Source organism: Bactrocera dorsalis, chromosome 2, assembly GCF_023373825.1.
Source record: "Bactrocera dorsalis isolate Fly_Bdor chromosome 2, ASM2337382v1, whole genome shotgun sequence".
NCBI lineage: Eukaryota > Metazoa > Arthropoda > Insecta > Diptera > Tephritidae > Bactrocera > Bactrocera dorsalis.
This window is the reverse complement of record NC_064304.1, coordinates 10,060,148-10,084,925: the sequence shown is the minus strand read 5'-3', so window position 1 is coordinate 10,084,925 and position 24,778 is coordinate 10,060,148. Positions and strand designations below refer to the sequence as shown.

The following is a 24,778-nucleotide window of genomic DNA, read 5'->3' as shown; positions in this document are numbered from 1 at the left end:
GCTGCACACACACATATATATCACATTTACACACGCGCTTTGAAGTTTCACGCTAGTCCTGTGAGTGTGAAGTAATGTGGCAAGTTTGCATTAAGCTGACAAGCTTATTAAAGTGACGCCGCACTCGACACATTACATATCGCCCGACTTCTCCACAAATCACTATTGCTGTCCTGCTGGGTGTGTGAGTGTGTGTGCGTATGTGTCTAATGAAAATGCAACTGGCCAGGTATAAGAAGAAGAAGCATATGAACTGCAATGGTTGAGGCAACGACAAAACAACAACTATCAACGCTTGTTACAATTTGTACTAATTTATTTATAACACGCTGTGTTAAAATATCTGTTAGTGAGCGAGTAGTGTGCTTGCAACCCAGTTGAAACTTTATATGAGTCAAAAATTTATTTAGTAAAAAAAAGTTATAATTCATTGTAAATGATTAATTTTGAATAAGTTGACTTGAACTAGTACATAAAAGGTTAGTTGAGAACTAGTTGCGAAACTAGTTACTTTTGAGTTAGCTTGTAAGCACTTCACCAACTGATGCTTGATTAATTTTTAGTAATTTGGTTTAAATTAATTTGCTGGCTAGTTAATTGGTAACTAGTTACAAAACTAGTTGCTTTGAAAGTATATAGTTCGCAAATATTGATTTTCAATATCTACATTGTGCAGTTAAATATTTTTGTGGTAAAAATTGTCAATACTTAATACCAATAGTAGTGATATATCAAGAAGCTTTATTTTTTCCGAAGTCCCCAATCGATTTCGATAAACTTTCTTCCTCTTTATTGGCGTGGATTGAAAAATTTTAAGTCAGCTAAATTGCTTGCTGGGCACATGCACCATTTGCTATGCACTCAATAGCTGGTTGTACGCATTTATTACGCTATCAACAGCACCTCAGCCCGGAAATATCGCTACAACATATGCCATGACTAAGGCTAATGACTGGCTGGACTTTATCAAACAAAAAAGAACGGCGAGTAATAAAATAAAAGTAAATCTCCTTGTAGCTATAAAAACTTACTAGCAAAGTTGTTGGCGCTCTAATTAGTTGTTGGAACTTGCTTGTCTTTCGCCTGGCGTTTGATGACATGACACATATACACTACGCTTGTACTATTAATATTTATAGCACAGGAAGTGATACGAGGATTAAAGGTTTGAACGAAGAGTGACTGTAGCAAAAGCGAAAGAAAAGTTGTTGACAACTTGACGTGCCATATTTACGTTGAAATGGCGTATTTTTAGTGTGGAAAAATAGTTAACAATATTCTAACCTAAAAATCTGTAGCTTAAGGGTGCTAAAAGCTATAGAGAGTAACTTTTAACTACACAAAGTAGGTTAGATATAATAAAAAAAAGGAAATATGTGATGTTTAGGAAAGTGGAAAGCATATTTTAAGCGCTGAAATTGAAAGCTCATTACACTTTTATGGGATATTATGCTATTTGATTACATTTATACCAGTTGTATGTTCGTTTCGTTAATCTATAAGGCTTCACGTTTGGAAGATAACTTATTGTTTGAAATCCTTCTCTTTCTTATTCGCACTTTGCACCTTTTTAAATTGAAATAATACAATTAGTGTTTGATTCACCATAAATTATTATTTAACTACTCTTTTTTTGCTATAATTTCAGCTAACAACAAAAGTAACTCGTTTGCGTTGAGTGATATTCACACGTTCTGAGTTATTTGAAGTGTTAAATGTGTATGTCAAATATTGACAGGCCGTACTTAAAATCGGCAATGCATACTTCCTGAAAAATTGCCATATTTAAGTAGCAGATCGGTGTAATATACGAAAACACTTGAGTGATGATTTGAGTGGTTTGCCGGGTGAGTGAGTGCTTTAGTTTTTTGTTGCTCTAACAGCAAATAATTTATAAAAATAAAGAAAAGAAAAATTGGTTTCATACAAGAACTTGATTTTGATCGTTCAGTTTGTATGGCAGCTATATACTATGGTGATCCGATATATGTGGCTGTTACACTTTCTTAAGAGCAATCTTTTCTATGAACTACTTATTCTCTGAGAAGTGGTTTGTTTGCGAAGGTGATGGTCTCAAGCTCTGGTTTAGGTAGAGATCCAGTCGCTTTTTGTCGAGCACTTATACATCAGCCTAATAGATTCATAGCTTCGTAAATACGTAGATTTACGTACGTATGAATTCTTCACAACTATTTTTGGTGAATTTTGAAACACTTGAAAAAACGATCCGCTAAAGTATTTCTTCTCCATTGTGCGGCCTTTGCAAGACTGAGGTTGAAACTTCGCTGTAAACTTACCGAACCAAAGGACTTCGGCGAAGATAAGAACTATTTTCAATCTCAAAATTTTTTTGATATGTTCAAAGCGCTTTGTGGATCTCTAAGGGTCTTAGGAGTCAGCTTTTCGCAATTTTTGGTACCACAACGGACCGGAGTTCTAAGCTGTCCAAGTAAGATCCTTCTCAGGATGAACCTCATAACCTAACCTAACAGAGAAGTACTTCGATAACACCTTAATATACGAGGAAATGCATTCCAATATGCCAAACTGACAAACCAACACACCCTACAACATTTTCTGAAATCGTGCCAACACGCTGCCACATCTACACCTTAATAGAATTGCGATCATCAACAGATATTTCAAAGCTCTGCATAAATATCTTTTCGAACACATTAAAATTTGATATATGTAACGCAACACCGTTGTAGCACAAAAACAATGCAAAACTGCACATATAATTTTGTATGGAAACAAGTCAACATATTGAACGCCAAACAGCAATGATTGCAATCAGCTAAAACAACAACAACAATAACAATGCAAAGCACGCGTGACAAGCGAGCAAGATGAAATACCAAAGGATGATTAAGGGGAAGTAGTCAGCAAATCAGGAAAAAAAAGTGTAAAGAATAGCCACATGCTGCATGCCACATGCCACATAATCAAGCCTTGCAGCAGCCAATACTCGTACATACAACACGCAGGCCAAAGAGGAGTAAGATCACGATTTCTTACCAGTCGACGACATGGCGTGATGCGATCTTAAGTATGTAGATAACTGCAAAGGTTTGTGAGTGTGTGTGTGTATACACCTTGAATCTGGCAATGACATTGTGGGAGGGGAGCTGTGTGCCTTGCGTGGCATGTTGTGGTCACTTCGGTATTTGGTGTTTAGCGATTGGCGTTGGAGACATGTATTGGCAACGGTAAATATTGCGGTGATAATGCAATGAGTACCGCAAACAAACATACACACATACATGCATACATACATATGCATATGCTCATGTTGTTTGTGGCTGTGTGCTGTCAATAGTTTAAGGTTAGTTATAGTTAGATGTTGTTTGTTTTGCATTGGTTCGACACCTGCGTATTGTCATTCGCCTTAAAGGCGTTTTAGTGCGGCTTTTAGCTTGTGGCATGTGGCATGTGGCCTACGACTGTTGGCTGGCTGCATCGCCTGGGAACGCTGCAATGGCGGAAAATACTTGTTGCTGCTGCTGTTGTTTTTGTTGTTGTTGGCTGTGGTGTTAGTGACATAGTACCGTTTGTTATTTTTGCATTTTACTGTAATGACGTTTCGGGTTGTTGCCTGCTTATTTTTCTTTTTAAAACAACAGAAATATTTTAATAACAACAACAAAAAGGTTGGTGGAATTGCTAATATGAAATCTGCAGACAATGGCGCCGTTTGTTGGATGAAGCTGTTGAGCGTTTTATTATTTTTTTTTTCAATATTAAAACTGCGCATTTTAAAACTTAGAGCTCGACATTCCATTTTCATTTAGGAAACATTTTATTAGAAAAAAAAATCATTTAAAAAATTTAAAAAATCCTCTTTCAAAAAAGTTAGCCGTTGGAATGATTTATTTAAAAATTTTTAATGTACAATTTGGAAATATTAATATTAGCTAATGAAAATTAAAAAAAATAAATTATCGATACATTTATATTATATATTAAAATTTATCGATATTTCGGCTTATCGATATCTTGGAAGTTTTATATTAGCTAAGAAAAATACAAAAGTTATCGATATACATATATTGCATACAAATTCTTATCGATATTTCGACTTATCGATAAATTGAAAATGGAAAAATTATAAATATTAAACAATTTCACTTCTTTTTATTACAAAAATACGTATTGAAACATTAAAAAGTAAAATAGCGTCATAATACCTATGGCTAGATAAGTTAGGGAGATTAGAATTAATGTATATTATATTCTCTCTCAAAATTACGCGTGGAACTTATAAAATTGAGCTCATAACGGTTTAAAAAATCTAAATTTTTCACCGGATTTTAAGTTCGGTAAATAAATATAATTATCGATATTTCGATTATAAAATATATCGATAACTTCATATTAATGTGTATCGGTTATCGATATTATTTATCCAAGTAAAAGAACGAAGTTGTTTTGCAGTAACACTTATTTTACTATTATTATTATTTTTTATAATTTTGGTGATAAGCTCTAGATCTTCATGAATATTTGTACGGTTTTGAGAGTAAAACGCATCAAAACAATTGTGTATGTATTAAAAAAGAAATTAAAAGTATTACAAAAGCCATTTGTATACCTCATGCAACTTTATTTGTTATAGAATTAGATTCTTGCTAATCTAGAAGACCCTACATATGAAAATTCAACATATCCTGGGTCGAAGGAATATCATAAGCTTCTAATGGTGCGAGGGGAAGAGCACCTTTCCAGCCAGCAATGCCTAAGTACAATATATTAATAATTTATTTACATTTCGCGCCTAGCCCACACTGGCCCGCTCCACCTTTAACGAAACGAACAACCACTAGCTCGCTTACTTTCGCAGCTAACAGCATTTTCGCAGTCCCAAATGTCGACAACAATGTCAAGTACTTTTTTAATATTTTCCTTTATATTACTGGCATCCCCGCCCCTACGCCAGTCACACTCTTTTTGACTCTGTCTCGCTTTCTTTTACATTTGGCCAAGCGTTGAGATCATGATCTTCGTCGGTGAGGTTAAATGCGGTGGACACATTACATGTGAGTTGTGTGGCATACTGACATTCGTTGTGATTGTTGGTGTTGTGCGTTGCTATTTTTTGTTTTTTTTTTGTTTTTTTTTATTTTTTTTTTTGTATTTTTGCTTCCAAGCTCGTCTGCAGTTGCGTGTAGACGCATCTACATAGGTCCACAGCAAATATACTCAAATGTGCAACATGTTGCTAGGCATTGACAGTGCATTGATGATGTTACACGCTGTAGTTTTGCATTTCTGCTTGTTTTTGTTGGTTTCTTTACCAAACTATATATGTGCGCTGGCGTGTGTTGTGTCTGCCGATAATGGTTTTGGCGGTTTGAGGCCACCAACCGGTGGCAAGTGTCAAATGCGACAACAACGCACAACAACTGCGCACACAGCAACACACATACAGGCAGCAGGCTACATGCAATAGGCATATTACATGCCAACTGCCTTGTGGCCTATTGTTGGCTAGAGTTCCTCTTGCAGCCGGATGGATAATTCCTTGGCGCACAATCAACGATTTTCCGCATTGTTAGATATGGGCACAATTGGTCATTACCAGCCGGCCGACATACATACCAATGATGTGTGTGTGTGTGTGTGAATGTCGTGTGTGTGCGTATGTATTTGTTTGGCCGAGAGTACGTGTGTGGCATGCAAATGTGGCATTCGACATGTGGCAGACTTTCTTTGACTGTGCCTTAGCCGCCAAGCTGTGGTTGCATGCCACTAAGCGCTGTGTGCGTGTGTGTGTGCCGAAGCTTCTTCTACTCTCCTGACTTAATGACACAATTTTGAGCTAAATTGTTGGGTTTCATTTGCTCACATGTTGTTGTTGTTGTTGCCTGTTTTTCGATTTCTTTGTTTTTTTCTGTGTTTTGTGCCTCAGCAATGTTCATTGAGTTCTGTTTGGACGCGGCGTGAAATTAGGCCAGCACTTTCTCAGCTTAAACGCACAGGCACACGCTTACACACGGCACTCGGCACTCATGTAAGCAGTTATGTCGCTAGCACGTAAGTGTGTGTGTGCGCTCATTTACATGCAAGCGCTTGTCTTAGCAAATAGCAAATAGCGAGAGATAAAAATGCCGGTGATGCGTTTTGATTAATTGATGACTGTCAAATAAACCAACTAACTGCCAGTTGGTATGCCGTCTGCCATGTGTGGCAGCGAAGATCAACCGACCATCGGTAAACAACATGCAGCGCGTTGCTGTTGTTGAGTTGTTGGAGCCATGCAGCTGTGTTGGCTGTGCTGTTGAAGGGGCATTCGGGCATTGGGGCGGCAAACAGACAAACAAGTAAGCAAACAACAAGTGCGCAAACATTCTTCACCTCAAATCGAATGAGATTTGTGGCCACCTAAATTTCTATTTTTATTCGCTTTGTGGTAAAGGTCGCTTCCTTCTTGGAATCATGTACATTGGTACATACATACATACAACAGGCATTGTTTTATTACAAATGACCCAATTGCTGCTGATTGGATATTTGTATGCATGGCTGAAGTGCTGCTAGCATGGGCTACAAAGCTGCAACATATTTGTATGTGGTGTTAAGTGTTGATAGTTGCAGCGTAACTCGACCTAATTTGCTTGAACTCCAATTTTTATAGTGGATTTACTCATTTCTGTTATAATTGGTACAAAGACTCGCCAAACAATCTTAATATTATTTGATTTTTTTCGAAAAAATGATTGATTTGCTTCAAGCGACTTCTAAATTGGACTTTAGTGCTAAAGTTAGACATTTAATTGAGCTATAAACTCGAGTTTAATGCACAGTTTTGTGCTTAACAGTGAAGAATGCTCATACCTCATACAAATTTGATCTGTCCATTAAAATTAATTTCAATTTTTTTTCAGGAAATTGCTTTTAACTCGAGTTCATCGACAAATTTGGTGTTTAATATTAAATAAAACACACAAAATTAGAGTTTATCATATAGTAGATTAATTAAAATAAATTTTTTCTTAAATATCGCAGATTTTCATAAATTTTTAAACTCGAGTTTATTTCGTGTTTACCATTAAACACTGGTCATAGAAACAGAGTTTACCATATATTACTTCCTAAAATTTTTTTTATATTATATTAATCACCATGTCCTTCAGAAAAATTTTAATTTGTGCTTTAAACTCGAGTTTATTTGGTTTTTAACATTAAACACTACTTACATTAATTGTATATGTCTTAAACATCAAATTTTTTCATAAATTTTTAGTGCAAAAAAATGTTGATAAACTATAAACTCGAGTTAAACTATAAACTCGAGTTTATGACTAATTTTCGTGTTTAGCTTGAACAATTATGTACAAAGATAGAGCTTATCATACAACTCGATGTACAATTTTATAGTTTAAAATTTTCCTAAACACCACTTTTTAGAGTTTATGGGAATACAACCTGTTGTGAGACCGAATTCGGATGCACGATTGAAAAATTTTATCGCAATCTTGAAATATTTGACATTTTCAGAGCTCTTTGAGCATCACCATCGTATGGACACAAGAGTTTTTCGTAAACACCAAACCCAAAACTCGAGTTTATAACACTCAACTCCGCGAAAAGAACGATTAGAGTCTCTTATACGGCTTAATAGTAACATAGAAGAGTTTTTCGTAAACACGAAATCTTAAACTCGAGTTTAGAAATCTTAAACTCAAGTTTATAAATCTTAAACTCGAGTTTTTAACAGCATGTTAACATCTTCTACACAACAACTCCTTGCAGTAATAAATCTTTTTAACTCCTCATTAATTTCAAATTTCTCACAATGTTTTAGAAGTGCGCGCAACTAACGGTATTTCCGCACTTCAAATATTTAACATGCTATTAATGCAAATGCGCAAGCACAACGCTTCCAAAGCCAGCTGAGACAGCAATCGCAATAAAAAAGCAAACAACAACAACAACAAAAAATGTTAACACGAAATAGATAAAGCTCAATTTTACGAGGAAGAATTTTGTGTTAATCGGTCATTTGCCGCTTCGTTGATTGGTGAAAGAATGAAATTTCTTTCTTTCCAATTCTAAAACTTGAGCTATGGCTTAATGTATGTGTGTGTTTGTGTGTAAAAAATAATTGCAATTTAATTGCGAAATTCCAGTGATCACCGAGATATGCGGCATTACGAAATTCTAAGTGATTATATGAGCATTCTAACGTTTCCATGTGTGTGTATGTGTGTTCTTGTGATGGCTCGTAAAATGAATGGCAACGTGTGGCATGTGTGGGATTTTATATTGCAATTGTTATCTATGCTGCTTCGACGCTTTTCTTTGGCTTGTTATTTTTGTTTTTATTTTCCGTGTGTGGTTTATTATTGTTTTGAGTAGAATAACGGTTTGGCTACAATTGAAAAGTAGTTAGTTTGTAAGAAATCAATTTCAATTTGATTTGCTTTCAAAAAGCTGTGTGGATTAGCGACCCTTCTACACATGTGTGTATGGTTGCATGTATGTATGAACATAGTTTTAATGATTTTGTGCCAATTTTGTAATTTTAAACTATTCGTAAACATTTAGAAGCTTCGGTGAGAACTCTAAAGACTACTGGAATTACAGAAAATGTTTGCGGAAGAATGTGAAATAAATGTATATGCACATATGTAGGTATGTACACTATATATTCATACTAAAGTTAAACGGTTTTTAGTTGAAAAATAAATATATTTGCAACCGTGAGTGTCTTGAAAGCTTTAAGGTAGTAGAAGGGGTCCAAAATTGCAAAACCATTGGTTCTTGAGAATTGTTGTAATAATTTCCTGTATTCATATAGTATAATAATTAAAAGCTTCCAAGAGCTTTAGCGCATTACAAGCTTCTAATTCCACTTACGCTTTCGAGCTTTCACACAATTAACTTTCAGAATCATATATTTTATAAATAGAATGAAATTAAATCCAAACTTGTGAAAGCTTTCGTACGATGAAAGCTACTAATTCCACTTAAGCTTTCACACAAAAAACTTTCAGAACCAAATATTTAACGAAAAGTATATGACATTGTAGAGAACAAAATAAAAGTAAAAAGATTTGAGAGCTTTCATGTAAAGTAATCTACTAACATCACTTGACTTTCGAGCTTTCACATAATAAAATATCATTGTTATTATTTTTATAAGCATATTGAAAATAATTAAATTAAAAAAAAACTTAGAAAGCTTTCACGTAAAGAAAGCTACTAATATCACCTGAGCTTTAGAACTTTTATATAATAAAATTTTAGAATTACTATAATTATATTGAAGAGAAAAAATTAAAAAAAAACTGGGAGCTTTCGCTTAAGGAAAGTAAAGCTTTCAAGCTTTCACACAATAAAATGTCAGAATTATTATTTTTCTACAAGTATATTGTAGAGAATAAAATAAAAAAAACGTTTCGCTTTAAGAAAGTAGTAATATTACTTGAGCTTCCGAGCTTTCACACAATAAAATTTCAGATTCAACACCGGTTACATAATTAGTATTGCATAGTGTTGTGCCTTAATGAAATTATTATGGCGCTAAAAGAGTATTCAAAGCTAACAGTGATATAAAAGCACTAATTGCCTGCCATAAAAGCATACACATTAAATTTGTTTGCGTTTATACTTTAATAGTCAAAACAAAAAAGTAAGACTAATTAAATAATGGTTTGATGAACTCCAGCTTCAATTTCTTGGTGGCTAAAGCTAGAATTGAGTTACAGTAGAGCAGATCAAGCCAAATTATATAATAATTTTATAAAAGTAAAAGAGATTCCTTATATAGTGTTCATGCTTTCACAATTAATGCTCGCTGCTATTAACATTATATAATAGCACTTGGCGGCATTAAGGTTCTACTAACATTTCCTTTATCTCATTACTCTTTGGAATTCGCCGCGTGATGCCTAGTGTATGCAAGGTGACCATATTTCATTTTCCCAAAAAGAAAAATCAATTAAGATAGCACTAAGCATTTTAAAGGTGCATATATACCACATTCTGAGCGAAGCACACGGCGCATGCGCGCACGGATGCATAAATTTTAATTGTTTTCTAAGCATTTTATTATGCAAATGTGCTGAACAGTAGCTCCGCCGATGCTGAGAAATTGTGAAAAGTTAGTCACCCGAAAACATTAAAAGCCATCTAACGGTTAAATGAAATATTTTGTAAACACAAGAAGTCAAGTCACTGCTGCCTGCCGCCTGCTGTTTGTACATCATGTTTGTGGTTGTAATCTAACAAGATTTCCGGCGTTTTGTACGCATGCGCGTGCGCTGCCTGCGCTTCTGGCAAATTAATTAGCGTGCGCTTGTGAGAAAATAGCGGTGTAGGCGTCGTAGGCTGATTGTGCAAACAACAACACGCTAGCAGATATTTACACCGCATAACGGTTGCGCAGACATGCTTCGCTGCAGTTGGCAAATGGCAAGAAGCAATAACAAATACAAATATACAAAATGAACTGAGTGGGAAGTAATGAATGTTAAGTGTAAAATACACAACAACAACAACATCAGACATCTATAAATTATTTGTAGATATGTATATATGTATAATAGGTGTATGCTGTAACTCTGTGTGCCAATGACCGACAACAGCGACTCTGCTGACCGTGTACACCAGCGCCCGATCGCATAATCCACCGCAATTCAACTTGCATAATTTTTACCTTGACAATGAAAACTAAATTTTATTTTTTCCCCCATTTTCATTTTGTTTCTCGCCTTGTTTTCTGCTTTACTTTTTGCTCACGTCTACTGCTTGCTGCTTTGTAACGCTTACGTTGGTGCTGTTGCCAGCTGGCTTTGACTTTGACTTGCCAAGTCGAGTTCGCTGCAAGCGGTTTGTATTACGCGCAATTTTTCGTATATAATTTATATACATATTTATACATTCATTAACTTAGTTGCTCTTGTTGTTGTTTATAAGCCGATTCGACTGTAAGTCAGCGCACCACTTTAACTGCCACCCGTTCTACAGCGGCGTCGGGTTAGGAGTCGCATTTCTGGGTGCCGCTGAGTTCTGAATGAATTTATACGTACATACATACTCACTAGTAAATATTTATGCACATATGTATTAGTGGTGTGTATTTAATTTTTGCTGCTGCTCTGGTCGTTGATCTCTTAATGTAATAAAGTTTGCCGTGCAAAAGTCGGGCAAGTGTCATGATATTATCATGGCAATAATTAAGGTAAGAAAATTGCCTAAAGTCATGCGCATTAGAGCAGCGAAATCAACAGTGTGACAAAAAAATTATAAAAATAACAAAAAGAATTAAAAAGAAAAGAAAAAAATATCACAAAAATTAGCAATTTTTTTTAAAAATTAAGTAAAATTAAAAAAAAATTGTCACAGCAGATTCAACAGCCTTACAAAAAATTAAAAAAAATTAAAAATTTTACAAATAAAAAATATATAACAAAAAATTTAAAACAATTATATAAAATTAAAAAAATTGTCACAGCAGATTCAACAGTATTAAAAATAAAATTCAAAAAATATAGCATAAAATATTAAAAATACAATTTAAAAAAATTATATAAATATTTACAAAAAATTAAATGAAAATTCCTAAACTATCGCAAAAAAAATTTAAAAAAATTAATAAAATATTTAAAAAAATTAAATAAAAATTCCTAAAATATCACAAAAAAATTGTTTTCAATGTAACAACAATTAAAAAAATAAATAAAATACTTTTTAAAATTAAATACAATTTTAAAAAATTGTGTCCCTATTTTTTAGAGAGCATAACAAAAAAATCCAAAAATATAATAAAAAAAAATTAAAAACTGTTTTTGTCTCAATTTTTTAAGGTTATATTATTTCGCCAATTTTGTTTTTGCAACTTTATTTTTCATAATTTTAACACATTTTTTTATCATAATTAAGGTTTTTATTTGCTGATATTTACCGCTTAGCGCTAAAATTTAATTTTGAATAAAGTTTTAATTAATTTGGTGTAAAACATATTTTTTCATAATTATTTATTATGCTTTTATTATATTTTAAGTGTATTACTTATATTGATTTTTTTAATGTTTTCCTGTGTTATGTTATGTTATGCTAAGTTATGTTACGTTCTGTTATATCTAGTTAAGTTATATTGTGATGTGATTTAGCGTTGTTTTGTTATTTATTATGATTGTTTTGCAGCTAAGCCGCCATATTTTGTTAAAATATACCATCACCTGTTACGTTACGTTATGTCATGTTATGTTATGTTATGTTATGTTATGTCATATAAAAAAATTTATTTAACGTCATTGCATGATACTATGTTATGTTATGCGGTGTTATGTTATGCTGTGTTGTATTATGTTACGGTATGCCATGTTATGCTTTCGTTACTTTAGCTCCGACAATATGTTATCGAATATATACGAATGTATATGTGTGCTATGTTACGTTAAGGCGTTATAAATAATTTATTTTAATTTAATTAATTTAATTTAATTTAATTTAATTTATTATAATTTAATTAGTTTAAGATTTATTAATATTTAATTTAATTTATATATATATGTATGTTTGTGATTTGTGTTTCATAAAATCGATTTTTGAGCTTACATATACATACCTATATAGAATTTTGAAAATTTGTTTAAAGTATAACTATGAAATTTAAATTTTTTGATCAAATAGTTACTTTTTTTCAAAATTTTTACTAGTCATTCGATCATTATCTGTATTCATGGCAGCGACAACACCTTTCCGATGGTCTCTTCGAAATCGGCAACGGTATCAAAGGCAACAAACATTTTTAAAAATTAAATTTACTCTATATATATGTACGTTAGTTTGACGTATCCTTTAATTAAAATTCCGCATCAAAAAAAAAAAAAAATCACAAGAAATCGCATTTATTTTACTTGCGAGTGGACATAACAATCCCTAAACTATCCTCAATAATATTTCACTTAATTCATTGCATTTTTGTTTATTGATCGTTCAATTCTCTTACACTTTCTTTATATTAAAATAACTCTCATTTTCTTAATATAATTTTATTTATGTTCTTGCCACCTCTGCTTGCTGTGCTCATTGCGCTCATTAAGCAAAAGCTATAAATTTCAATTTCAATAAATTTTCTGCAAAATTTTAATCAATTTCGCAGCAGTTACAAATCAAAAGCATGAAACTGTGATTTATCACTTATGATTTAATACACTTTTGCTTCATACAACAGACAATTGGTTGATTACAACAACAATTCTTGCTGAAATCACTTCCCACTTTATTAAAGATGCAACGAATGGAGTTTATTGAGTGCAACCGAAGTGAGTTGACACAAATTGCGCTCAATTGGAGCAAGAACAGTAATTAAAGCGCCTAAAGTTGAGTGTGAGCGACTTTAGAAATCGAAAGGTTATGTTAATTGTTGGACAATTAGTGGAAAATTAGCTGAAGCGTTGTTTATAATTATTTCGGTTCTTCGAATTCGTTCCTGCAAAAGAAGTCGTGGCAGATATTAGAACGATGTTATATAAGAACTTATTTCTATTGGTTTTACTTTAAATTAAATAAAAACTCTTAATTAGGTTCTTAGACTGGCGCCAGCGGTTTATAGTAACCACAAATGTCATCATATTTATACAGCGGTTTAATATTTAAACCTTTTTCAATAAAAAATAGCCAAACTCCATATTGATTTATATGACGAAACCACAAGCACCTAATTATCTTCCCTAAAAACCTGTCGAGCGCAAGAAAGCGGCTTGGTGTCCATCACAAATCTGCGCAAATGACATGATATTCAATTTTAAGTTGCCAAGCAGACGGACGACCGCACAGCCGGACAATCAGGCAGCGAAGCATTAAATTCACTTGGCTGGCTGGGAATAATTTGGCGAAAAGCCATTGAAAATACAAAAACAAAACAATGAAAGAAATTATAGAAATAACAGAAAAAATGCTGCTGGCAAGGTGAAGAGCAAAAAGCACAGCAACAACAACGAAACTATAAAAAAGTGCCAACAAAAAGCAAAACTGCTAGCATGAGAACATGAGATTATAAGAATATTGCTGTTGAGTAGCGAGCGGCCAGCGGCAAGACGCGACTGCGCACAAGTTCATTAGACTTTGACTGCCAGCATTTTACTACATTACGCCTTTTTAGTGAAATATAATTGCAGAAAATCTCAGCAGACAAAAAAATTTAAGAAAAAAGCTAATTGAAAAATAAGGAAAAAGAAGGCAAAAGAGACATTAAAGCAGCTATAATGAGTAAAAGACCAAAACAGCCGCCAAAAGGGAAGACAGCCGAGCACTGCGATCAGAGTTTTTGACTGAAGCGAACGAAGCGACGAACCGACAGCGACCATAACCAACTATCTTTTGCACAAATATTTAGAGAAATATATATTTTTTAACAAAAAAAAAACAATATAATTACAGCAACAAAGCGTCTCCAAGTAGTGTACGTAAAATATTAATGAAAATCGCACAAATAAATAAATGGCAAAATGACAGGCTAATTTGCGCAACAACAAATTAGCGGTGAATGTGTGATAAATAAATTTGACCGTGGTCAAAAGACGCACCAACCGACACGATGCGTCAAACGCAACAACAATAAGAAAACAAAGAAAAAAACAATAAAAAAAGAAATTAATTAAACACGCCAATGAACCGCGTTGTTGCGCCTTCGAGGTTCAATCAACGCATGCGCAGGAGTGATTGATTAACGGAAAACGCCCTCTCATGCGACGCTGAGAGCCAGTGTAGCTGCGCACTTGTTCAGCTTCAACTCGAGTGGCTCGCCGATGGCCATAGCGGCTGTCAGCTGTCAGTGGGTGCAAATTTTTTGATCGCATCAGTTCGACGGTCTGGTCTCACGACACGCAATATGATAGCATCTTCAAGCTGCTCAGTAGCTTTTTTTCTCAATTTTTATGACTTGTTATTATTTTTAATTTTTATTATTGTTATTTTAATTAATTAATTTAATAATTTATTTAATTTATGTTATTTTATTTTTTTCAAATTAAATTAATAAAAATTTAATTTAGTTATTTTAATTAAAATAATTTAACTTAATTTAATAATACAAATAATTAATTTTTAAATTTTATAATTTAAATTTTTTATTAATTCAATTTAATTTTTATTAACTAAATTATAATTAATTTAATTATTTTTTATAAAAAAAAATATTTTTTTTTTTATTTAAATTAATAAATAAAGGGACAGCTATTTAATTTTGGAGTATAATAATTCCCAAGAAATTAAATTAAAACATTAAAATTAATTTTTTATTAATTTAAATAAATTTTAATTTTTTAATTACTGAAAATATTTGAATTTGTTTTTTTTTAATTTTTTGTTTTGAAATAATTTAATTTTTTTAATTTTGTTTTAATTTATGTTAATTTAATTTTTTTTATGACTTTACTGAAATTTTATTAAATTTTCTACTTTTTTTACTTTTATATTATTTTATTTTATTTTTTGTTAATTTATTTAATTTAAAATTTTGAAATTTTCTAAATTAATAATAATTAATTTAATTTAATTAATTTAACTTATTATAATTTTTTTGTTAATTTTACGTTATTTGTAATTACTTACTTCGTGCTTCAAAGTGATCTGCTCTCGTTCGGTACACCAAAACCACCAACAACCTTAACCCAAAAAAAAACTATAATTACGATTTGCCCCTTGCAGCAACAGACCACCGAAAAAATAAGTACCACCTAGTAGCGCTTCAAGCTGTTGACAAACGCTATGATTATATTGGTCATGACATTGTTTTTGTAAGCTTTGAAAACCAACAAGTTAGCTGCTGCCGCCACAACACTTACACAACTCAGTTGTATAGTTAAGCTTATGGCTATTTGTTGTTGCTGGTGAACATTTTTGTGGATTATAGAATCTGTCTCGACAGTTTTTTAGACATTTTTTTCAATAAATTTTTTAGCTATCTTTCATATTATCATTACTTTTTGCGGTTTTCTTTTTACACGCTCAGAGCGTTGACTTTCTTCGCCACAGCGCAACCAATGTTGCCATATGCTGCTACTTGCTTCTCAGCTGGCGACCTTGAGTCCCATTGAAATTTTTCGGTACTCTTTTTTATATACACGCTTTTTATCTACTCAGCCGTTGTAAGCCGTTGCTGGCCATCGGCAGCGTTCGTTCGTTCGATCGATTGCTGGCTACCAAACGCGTGCAATTGCGGTGATCTTGAATTTTCGTACGCTAAGTTTAAATTGATCTTCACGTATAACAGTTGGCGAAGAAAAGCCGAGGAGTCAAGGAAATTCACTTATTGTTTTTATGCACGAGATTTGGCTCTTTTGCAATTTGCGCTTGCAAGTACACCCCGTTGTGTGTGCGCACATTTTTCGGTAAACTATTTTGTGTTGTTGTAGACAAGGGGTCAATAGCGCTCTTCGGTATGCGCTGGCAAGTGCTTTTAGCAGCTTAACTGCTTGATAATAGGTACTTGTGTTTTTGTAAAATCTATTATCAGCATGTCTCACAGCTGGAAGTTATTGAAGAGTGCATTATTAAATTGTTTTTTAAGCGCCAGTGAGTGAGCATTACCTGGTCACTGAAGTGGCGCATGAAGCAGCATGACGGTGGATTGTGCGCGCTTAAGTGTGGCATTTGAAGTGGTGCTTAAAATGAAATATTGCCATGAGAAATTATACAGATGTAGTTAAATGGCGGCTTCTTTGGCGATAGTATGATTTTTTGGTGCAGTTTTAGCCAAAAAACTGTTTAAAATTTTTATAATTTTTTCTTAAATCTCTATGAAAATATTGTTGAATTCTTTAAACTTCCCTTCGAGGCAGTTTTTTTTTAAGTAATTTTTGCTTGTTCTATGTTTTTAAATTTGTTTCTATATTTTACTATCTTTTTTAAAACATATTTAATATAATTCTATGTTATTTTATGTTTTTCATTGCCTTTCTATGTTTTTCTATGTGATTTTATCATTTGTGTCTCTATGGGTTCCTACATTTAAAATTTGTTTCTATATTTTACTGTCTTTTTTAAAACACATTTAATAAAATTCTATGTTATTCTATGTTTTTCTTTGCCTTTCTATGTTTTCATGTGTGGCTTTATGCATTCATTTGTGTTTCAATGGGTTTCTACATGTTTGTAGTTCTTTCTATGATTTCTATGTCTTTCTATGTTTTGTTATTTTGTATGTGTGTATTTCTATGCATTTATGTATATAAATTTCTAAATGTTTCTACTCGTTTCTATGTTTTTCTATGTCTTTCTATGTTTTTATATTTCGTATGTATGTATTTATATATGTTTCTACACATTTCTGTATGTTCCAATGCAATTCCATATGCATCCATGCCTTTCTATGTGCTTCTATGTTTATTATCTCATTCATTATTGAAAATCAAAACAATATTTCCATATAAACATCGTAACAGTAAAAAGTTTCAGAACAACTTTAACCAGAAATAACGAAAGAAAAACTAAACAGCACAAAGAAAATCTGTTGGTGTCAAATGTCACTCACACACCGATGGTACGTAACTCATTTATTGAATGAATGACTTAAAAGCTTAGCAAATCCATTCTCTCGACTGACTCAATTTTTTAGACGCATCTATGGTACTTATACAGGCCACTTACTAAAAAGCTTTGCATATAGATTTGTATGGCTTTGGGTCTGACACTTCAGTCACAACTGTAAATGCAGTTATTATTGTTGTTGTGTAATTTCTTTTTGTTGTTATTTTCCTCAATTTATTTATTTAATTTTATGTGCAGTGCTAATGAGAATTCTAAGAAGATGTGCAAGTACTCATACTTGACATAAAGAAGAATTGATGGAGTTAAATCTTCTGCCATAAAGAGTCTTCGAAACTAGCATGAAATAAAAGTAGAACACAAAAAATACTAGACACTTCCTGAAACTAAGTCTATTGCCACTTTGCTTATGCTGCTTTGTGTAAGCTGTTTGTTGCTGTTGTTGTTGTTGGAAATGGAAAATGGGTCAATAGTGCCGTCGTAAAGTACGTGGAGGTGGCTTTCAAGTCTATTAAAAAGATGTTAAACACACAAAGCAACAGCAAAGGCGGCAAAACTAAAGAGAGGAAAAAAGAAGACGACTAACATGGTGAGGATAAAAAGCGCAGTTTATGGAAATGTTTATATATAAGATGTAAAAGAAATATGATCTTCTATTATCGATATTAATTATGAGTTATTTAATCGGTTACTCAGAAAAATCGAAAATATTACATTGTTGATTTCAAAATACGTTTATAGACAGTTTAGAATCAGGCTTGCAATATTTTTAACACGACAATAATGTATCAATAAAGGATATTATTTGGTAATCGCTAAAATATGTTAAAATTTATATAACTAATAGCAATATATTTCAAGTAAGCAATATTATATAAAAAATAAATCGATAGAAATCGATTTAAATTTTTTTCAAATCGATAAAATGTATCTTTTTTATTAACTTTTAACGCAAAAGTCACTATTTATAAAAATAAATCGATAAGAAGTCGATTTCGATTTTTTGTAAATCGATAACTTGTATAATTTATTATTATTTTTTGATTGAAAAAGTCATTAATAAATTTGCAGTAAACGATGTTATATAATCGATTAAAAATAAGTTTCGATTTTTTATCGATAACATGTATAATTTATTATTAGCATTTTATCGCAAATATCACCATTACAATAGCAATATGTTTACAGTAAACGATATTATATAATCGATAAATTGACTAAAAATCGGTTTCGATTTGTTTTCATCTAACCAACACTAATCTATTTGCGGTAAACGATGCTATATAATCGATTAAAATATATATCGATTAAATAGTTATCGGTAACATTAATAAATTAACATTAATTCTATGTGTGTGGATCGAATCTTCAGCAATAAATATAATTCTTAACATGCTGATCGATAAATCTTATGTAAAAATCGCTATAAACCCAACCTAATGCACCTAATAAATATACAAATTTTTATCGATAACTACTGATAGTGATAAAATTTTTCTATTTTTCATATATGTTTATTTTTTCTATTTTTTGTATTAATTAAAAATTTGTTATCCATATATAATATTTATATATGTATATATATTTTTTTAAATTTCAATAAAAATTTATTTTTTAATAAATGTTCATCATCTCAAAAGACTTTAGCGTCATCAGAAGCCAGCTACTTAGCGGCTTTATTGCATTCACTTAAAGCGCTTTTGTCGTCTTCCCTTTATTATTGTTATTGTTATTATAATTTTGTTATTACAACTTCTATGTTTATGGACAGACATTTTCATAATGTCTGAGCAACGTGTTTGAGCATCAACTTATTATTGAATCGAAAAGTCGTAAATAAAATGAGGCTGTAAGCCATAAAGCGCAACAACCCGCGGCTTGAGCTATAAACCATGATTGGTGATTCGCTGGTGGAATGAGCAATTAAAAGCGGTGAGCGTTTGTTGCTTTGCTTGTTTTAATTCTTAAACAAAAGCTATCTGAAAACTTTATATTTATTGTTTTTGTTCGGCTTTCTTTATATTCCTTCTAATCGATTTTAATTTCTTTCTCGCATTCCTCCGAAGGCTTGTGGGTTATGTGAAAGTCCGCCATTTGCCGGTCATAACTCAATTTACAACTACAAATAAATTAATGAGCGACTAAATAACGGAAACTGTCTAGAAATCGTACAAGCCTCATCTGCATATGTTAGTATGTAAATATAGACACATAGACACACAAGTGTATGGCCGCGCGACCGAGCGACCAACTGACTGAATGAAGATTTCACCTGAAAACCGTTAAAATATTTTAAATGCTGCTTACGGGAGGCGTAAACGCCGCACAGCCAAACAGTCAAAGGGCGGCTGCAATGGAAACAGCAACAACAACAACAAGTATTAATAGTCGCTTGTACGCCGAGGCATTTGTTTGGCGGAAATGAATGAAAATTAGAAGCTTTTGTTTATGATGGAAAATAGTAAATAAATAGTTGGCAAAGAGCAACAAAATCAACAACGAGCACATAGCGAGTAGGACTAACTAAATCCTCAGTATTGGCTTAGAAATGGAAAAACCGCAAAACGCCATAAAAACTATCACACACACATGCATACAGAAAAATGCAGACTCACATATGTTTGTATACATATGTATATTTGTATATATGTATATATGTACTTATATGTGTATATACATATGTCAGTGCATTTACATGCGTGTTGTGCACAGCGCGCAGGTGAATAGGCGTTGCAGCCTTTCAAAAGGTGTGCTGACCCTGCGAGGCGTGCAACCACAATCTCACACTCGGCCGCCGCCGGCACACCGCCACAGCCGGCAGCTTGCTTTGTGGCTCGCCGCACTGGAGCAAACATATAAAGGCTGTCATTTTGATTTGATTTATTTTTGTGGCAATTTTTTTTGCTCGCTCGTACGTTTTTTTTGTTTTGAAATTTATTTTCATTAGTGCATAGTGCATTCCGCAGACAAGTGCGGGCAGACTATTTATTTGTTTGAGTGAAGCAATCTGTTTATTTAGTTTGATGTTCATATTTATATTGTACATACATTTATATCAGTTTTGTATGCCATCCAGTGTTGCCATATGTGTGCAAATATACATATATTGTATATATTATACTATATATGTTGAACATGCGAAGACAATATTTTAACGGGTGATCCAAGTAGAGGTACTTTTTCAATAGAAAATTGGAAATGCTTGATACAGCTCGTGCAAGAACTGAAGCCGCTCAACTTTCCCAATTGACAACGCTTCGCTCTATGGGCTCTTAAAAAGTTCCAAGAAGATCCGACATTTTCGAACCAAATTTTGCTCAGCGAAGAGGCTCATTTCTGGTTCAATAGGTATGTAAACAGGCAAAAATTCCGCATTTGGGACTAGGTGCATCCTAAAAAGATTCAAGTGCTACCATTTCGTTAAGAAAAACTAACGGATTGTTGTGATTTGTGGGTCGGTGAAATCATCGGTCCATATTTCTTCGAAAATGATACCGGTGAGAACTTAATCGTCAATCGCGACCGTTATCGCGCCATCGTTAGCAACTATTTGATGCCTGAAATTGAAGCTTGTGATCTTAGCGTCTTTTGGTTTCAACATAAGAGCTAATCTTCAAAAAATAACTGCTAAAGAATGTTCTTTGGAATGATATTAAACATTCCCCATTAAATCTGAAGTTTCGGTGTTTTTTCTTTCAAAAGTAGGTAACCTCGAAATGGATCACCCTTTAAATAAAAATTTCGTCGTTTGTATTTAAAAAAAAATAAAATATAAGGATACTAATTTAATTTGTGTATTAGGGCGGGTCAAAAAAAATTTAATTTATTTATTTAAAAAAAAAAATAAATAAATAAAATTTATTTTTAAATAAAAAAAAATAAATAAATAAAATTTATTTTTAAATAAAATTTATTATTTATTTATTTTTTTTTGAAATAAATAAATTAAATTTTTTTTTGACCCGCCCTAATACTAAATAAAATGTATTTTTTTGAAATAAATAAATTAACTTTTTTTTCGTTTTGGTTTTCTAGTTGGTTTTTAAGGTGGGTAAAAAAAAAAACTAATATTCTATTCTTCTCGGTACACTGGAAAGTAGGTTTTAGGAAAAACTTCCCAAAGTTTCAAAAATATGTCACCCTTATAACTACGCAGTGGGAAATAATTATACAAATAAACTTCTTAGTTATAATTTAGTTATAATTTTTTAATTGTCATAATAATATTTTCTAAATTTAATAAATTCCATATCTGTTCCATACCACTGTCATAGTAACTGAAACAGAATACCAACAGGCCGTGCGCCAACACTTGCTTTGCATTAATTTGCGCCGTTTAAATGAATTGGCGTGTATCAAATGAATTTTGTTGAATCTTTATCAGTAAATTGATGCAAAAATTTAACACAAATGGCATCAATTGAATTTACGCACAATAAAGTTCGCATTCGATGTCAATGACTAGCAAAGTAAATGGCAGGCAGAAAACAACAATACTAAAAACAACAACATAACACACTCGCAAATTGGCTGTGCGACACACGCATCCCTTCTGCAAACTGCCAAGCCACCCCAATTTAGCAGACTGCGTTAAAATGCGCGACTGGCTGCGGGCTGAGTGCTGAAAATGCAACAGATTTTTCGGCACTAAACAATTTGCAGGCACTTTAAATGAGGCAAATACGCTTAATTAAGTAAAAGAATACATTGACCCCAACTGAGTTGCCGCTGTGGCACTCTACTGTTGCTGTGACTAATGACAGCTGATAGTGATTTGTCAAATTTGACAGAAGAACAGAAAATGCCAAAAACCATGCGAACTGTCAAAGCAAAATTGCCATAGAAATTGACAATAATGACAGAGCGCAAATAAAATAAATACAAATAAATAAAATCCAGTATTGTGGCTTAATTTGCGACTTTAGTGGCTTAGCCAAGTGAGTGTGTGTAGTTGGGGCGCCACGAAAAGTGTGTGTTGAGGGTTGTGTGTTGATCGAAGTGTGTTTTTGGTTCTGGTACCGCTAGCTGTGTTATATGTCTACCACGTGGTCTTAGCGTTGGTGTTAATGGTGTCAGTGGCTACATAAAAATACCCCAACTTCAGTTACAGTTATATATACACATACTACTAAACTGCTTTATTTAGAAAACCGGCGTAAAAATGCCAAAAGAAAATCAATTTGTTTTTATTGCCCGTAACGCCAAAAGCGTGTCAAGGGTCACTCGAGTCGGTGCCGACAAATGCAACTTATACATGCATACTAGCATACTTGCACGCATACACACTACCACACTTACATACATACAAACACATATGAGCTACAAACCACTTGCAAGTCCACACATCGAAGCAGGACGCGTGAGTAGGCGGAAACTACATGTGAGTGTGCTTGTATGCATGTGAAATACAATAGCCTTGCGTCTGTGCGCATTTTTGCCTCTAATATGCGGCACATTAATGGATAATTCTTTTTAATTTGGCAGCTGGGAAATAATTAACGGAGTGACAAGTTCTTTTGTTTATACACATTTAAGTATCTATACACTAAAACACATATACATATACGCATGCATGTATGTGTAAGTACCACATTTAGTGCTTATTGCCGCAAATGAGTGACCAATGCCTGTCGCATGCCAAGGGGCGCGCTGACAGGTGCACCCTCTTGCTTGCGCGTCTCACTGACACCACCCTCATTACAAAGGCTTTGTTTAAGGCAAATTTGTATGAATTGTTGTATTTATTGTTTGTTGTGTGGCAAAGCAAAAATGTTCTAGGAATTTCGTGCAAATTCGCAATGTGTCGCAAATATATGTATGTATGTGCAGAGGCAGGTTGTGGCATTAATTTTGCTTATCACGTCACATATGTGCAGTTTTTCTGTGGCTCTAGTTGTGAGCATACCAAATATATGCCATATTTATATATTTCATATAATAATTATATATTTGCCCTATATTGCTTGCTCTCTAACTTCTTGCGTTCATTAATTTATTGCATTCACAGATGTCATGGCTCTAGATGGCCTTTATTTCTATAATTGATTCATTACTCATAATGCTTTCTCTTTATTGTTTTTATGGCATTGCATCTGACACAAAATTTTATTGTTATTGAATACCAGCTACTTACATTTTTTTGTTCATTCATGTCTTCGTAATGTAAATTTATTTGTATGCGCCATTTATTGCCTTATGTTAAGCAATTTATTGCCTTTTATTAATAAATTTATATATAATTTATTTATTGTTTGTGTAATTCACTTACCGGCTTGTGCTAACAATGGCAAAAATATGAATGCCACTGCCACCGAGACAGCCAACATGTCGAGCCCCAGTGGACTCGAACCTTTTCTGGTCATCTTGCAATATCCTGGAAATAAAGAAAATGCAATTTATTATTAAGTCAGCTGGTTAAAGGTTAAAAAAATAAATAAATAAAGTTTAAGGTAGCAATTAGTAATTAATTTGTTGTTGGCAGGCTATAAAAGAAACTGCGTAGTCGAAAAAGTCTTTTCGTATTTTGTCAATAGATGTTGTTGCTGTCGTGTATCTCCAGTGCTACCAATCACATTGTGTCATACCGTACAGTATTAGAAAAGTGAGATTTTTGGCTTCATTTAACCAAAAAAAATATTAAATTTAAGAAAGTCGAAAAAAAGTTAAAGTTGGTTAAAAATGAGTAAAAATATTGAAGAAATTCGCTAATTTTGAAATTTTTCCACAAATTACTTTTTTTTTAAATAAAAACAGCAACTTAATATTGAATTTTGATAACTAAGTTGACTTTTTCAGTGCTCATTTTAATTATTTCAGCAATGCGCCAAAATGTAGGCAACACTATTGAAATAAACAGCCATAAAACATGCTTCTATTGAATGTATCATATGTTTCGGAAAAATCAGCCAAAAATATATACTTTTATTTAAACGATATTTTTCGGAAAAATTTTTAGCAAAATTTCGAAAATTTTTTAAAGAATTTGCAAAAAATATTTTCTGGAGAAAAAAAAATTTATTGAAAAAAATTATCTCAATAACTATAGTTTCATATTTCGTACCCCAACTTTAAATACAATTTTTTAAATCACAAATTTTACAATATATTTCAAATATAATTTTTTTATTATAAAAACCCAATTATTTGCGAAAAACTAACAACTTTCCTATACACACACACACATACATAATTATAAAATTTTATACCAATTCGCAAAACACCCCAATTTCGCACAAAATATCCAAAATTCCTCAAACCCTGGGCGTGCGCTGCCAATTTG

The 24,778-nt window shown here is 32.7% G+C and overlaps 1 protein-coding gene across 1 annotated transcript in view; it reads right to left on the bottom strand.

Annotated features, from left to right (window-relative positions):
• The window catches only part of LOC105223667 (microtubule-associated protein futsch), a 116,290-nt gene that overhangs the window by 29,616 nt on the left and 61,896 nt on the right, over positions 1–24,778 (bottom strand). Inside the window, exon 2 of the mRNA XM_049447229.1 lies at positions 23,768–23,872. Coding sequence (XP_049303186.1) covers positions 23,768–23,872 — 105 coding nt within the window. The remainder of the gene's footprint in view (positions 1–23,767; positions 23,873–24,778) is intronic.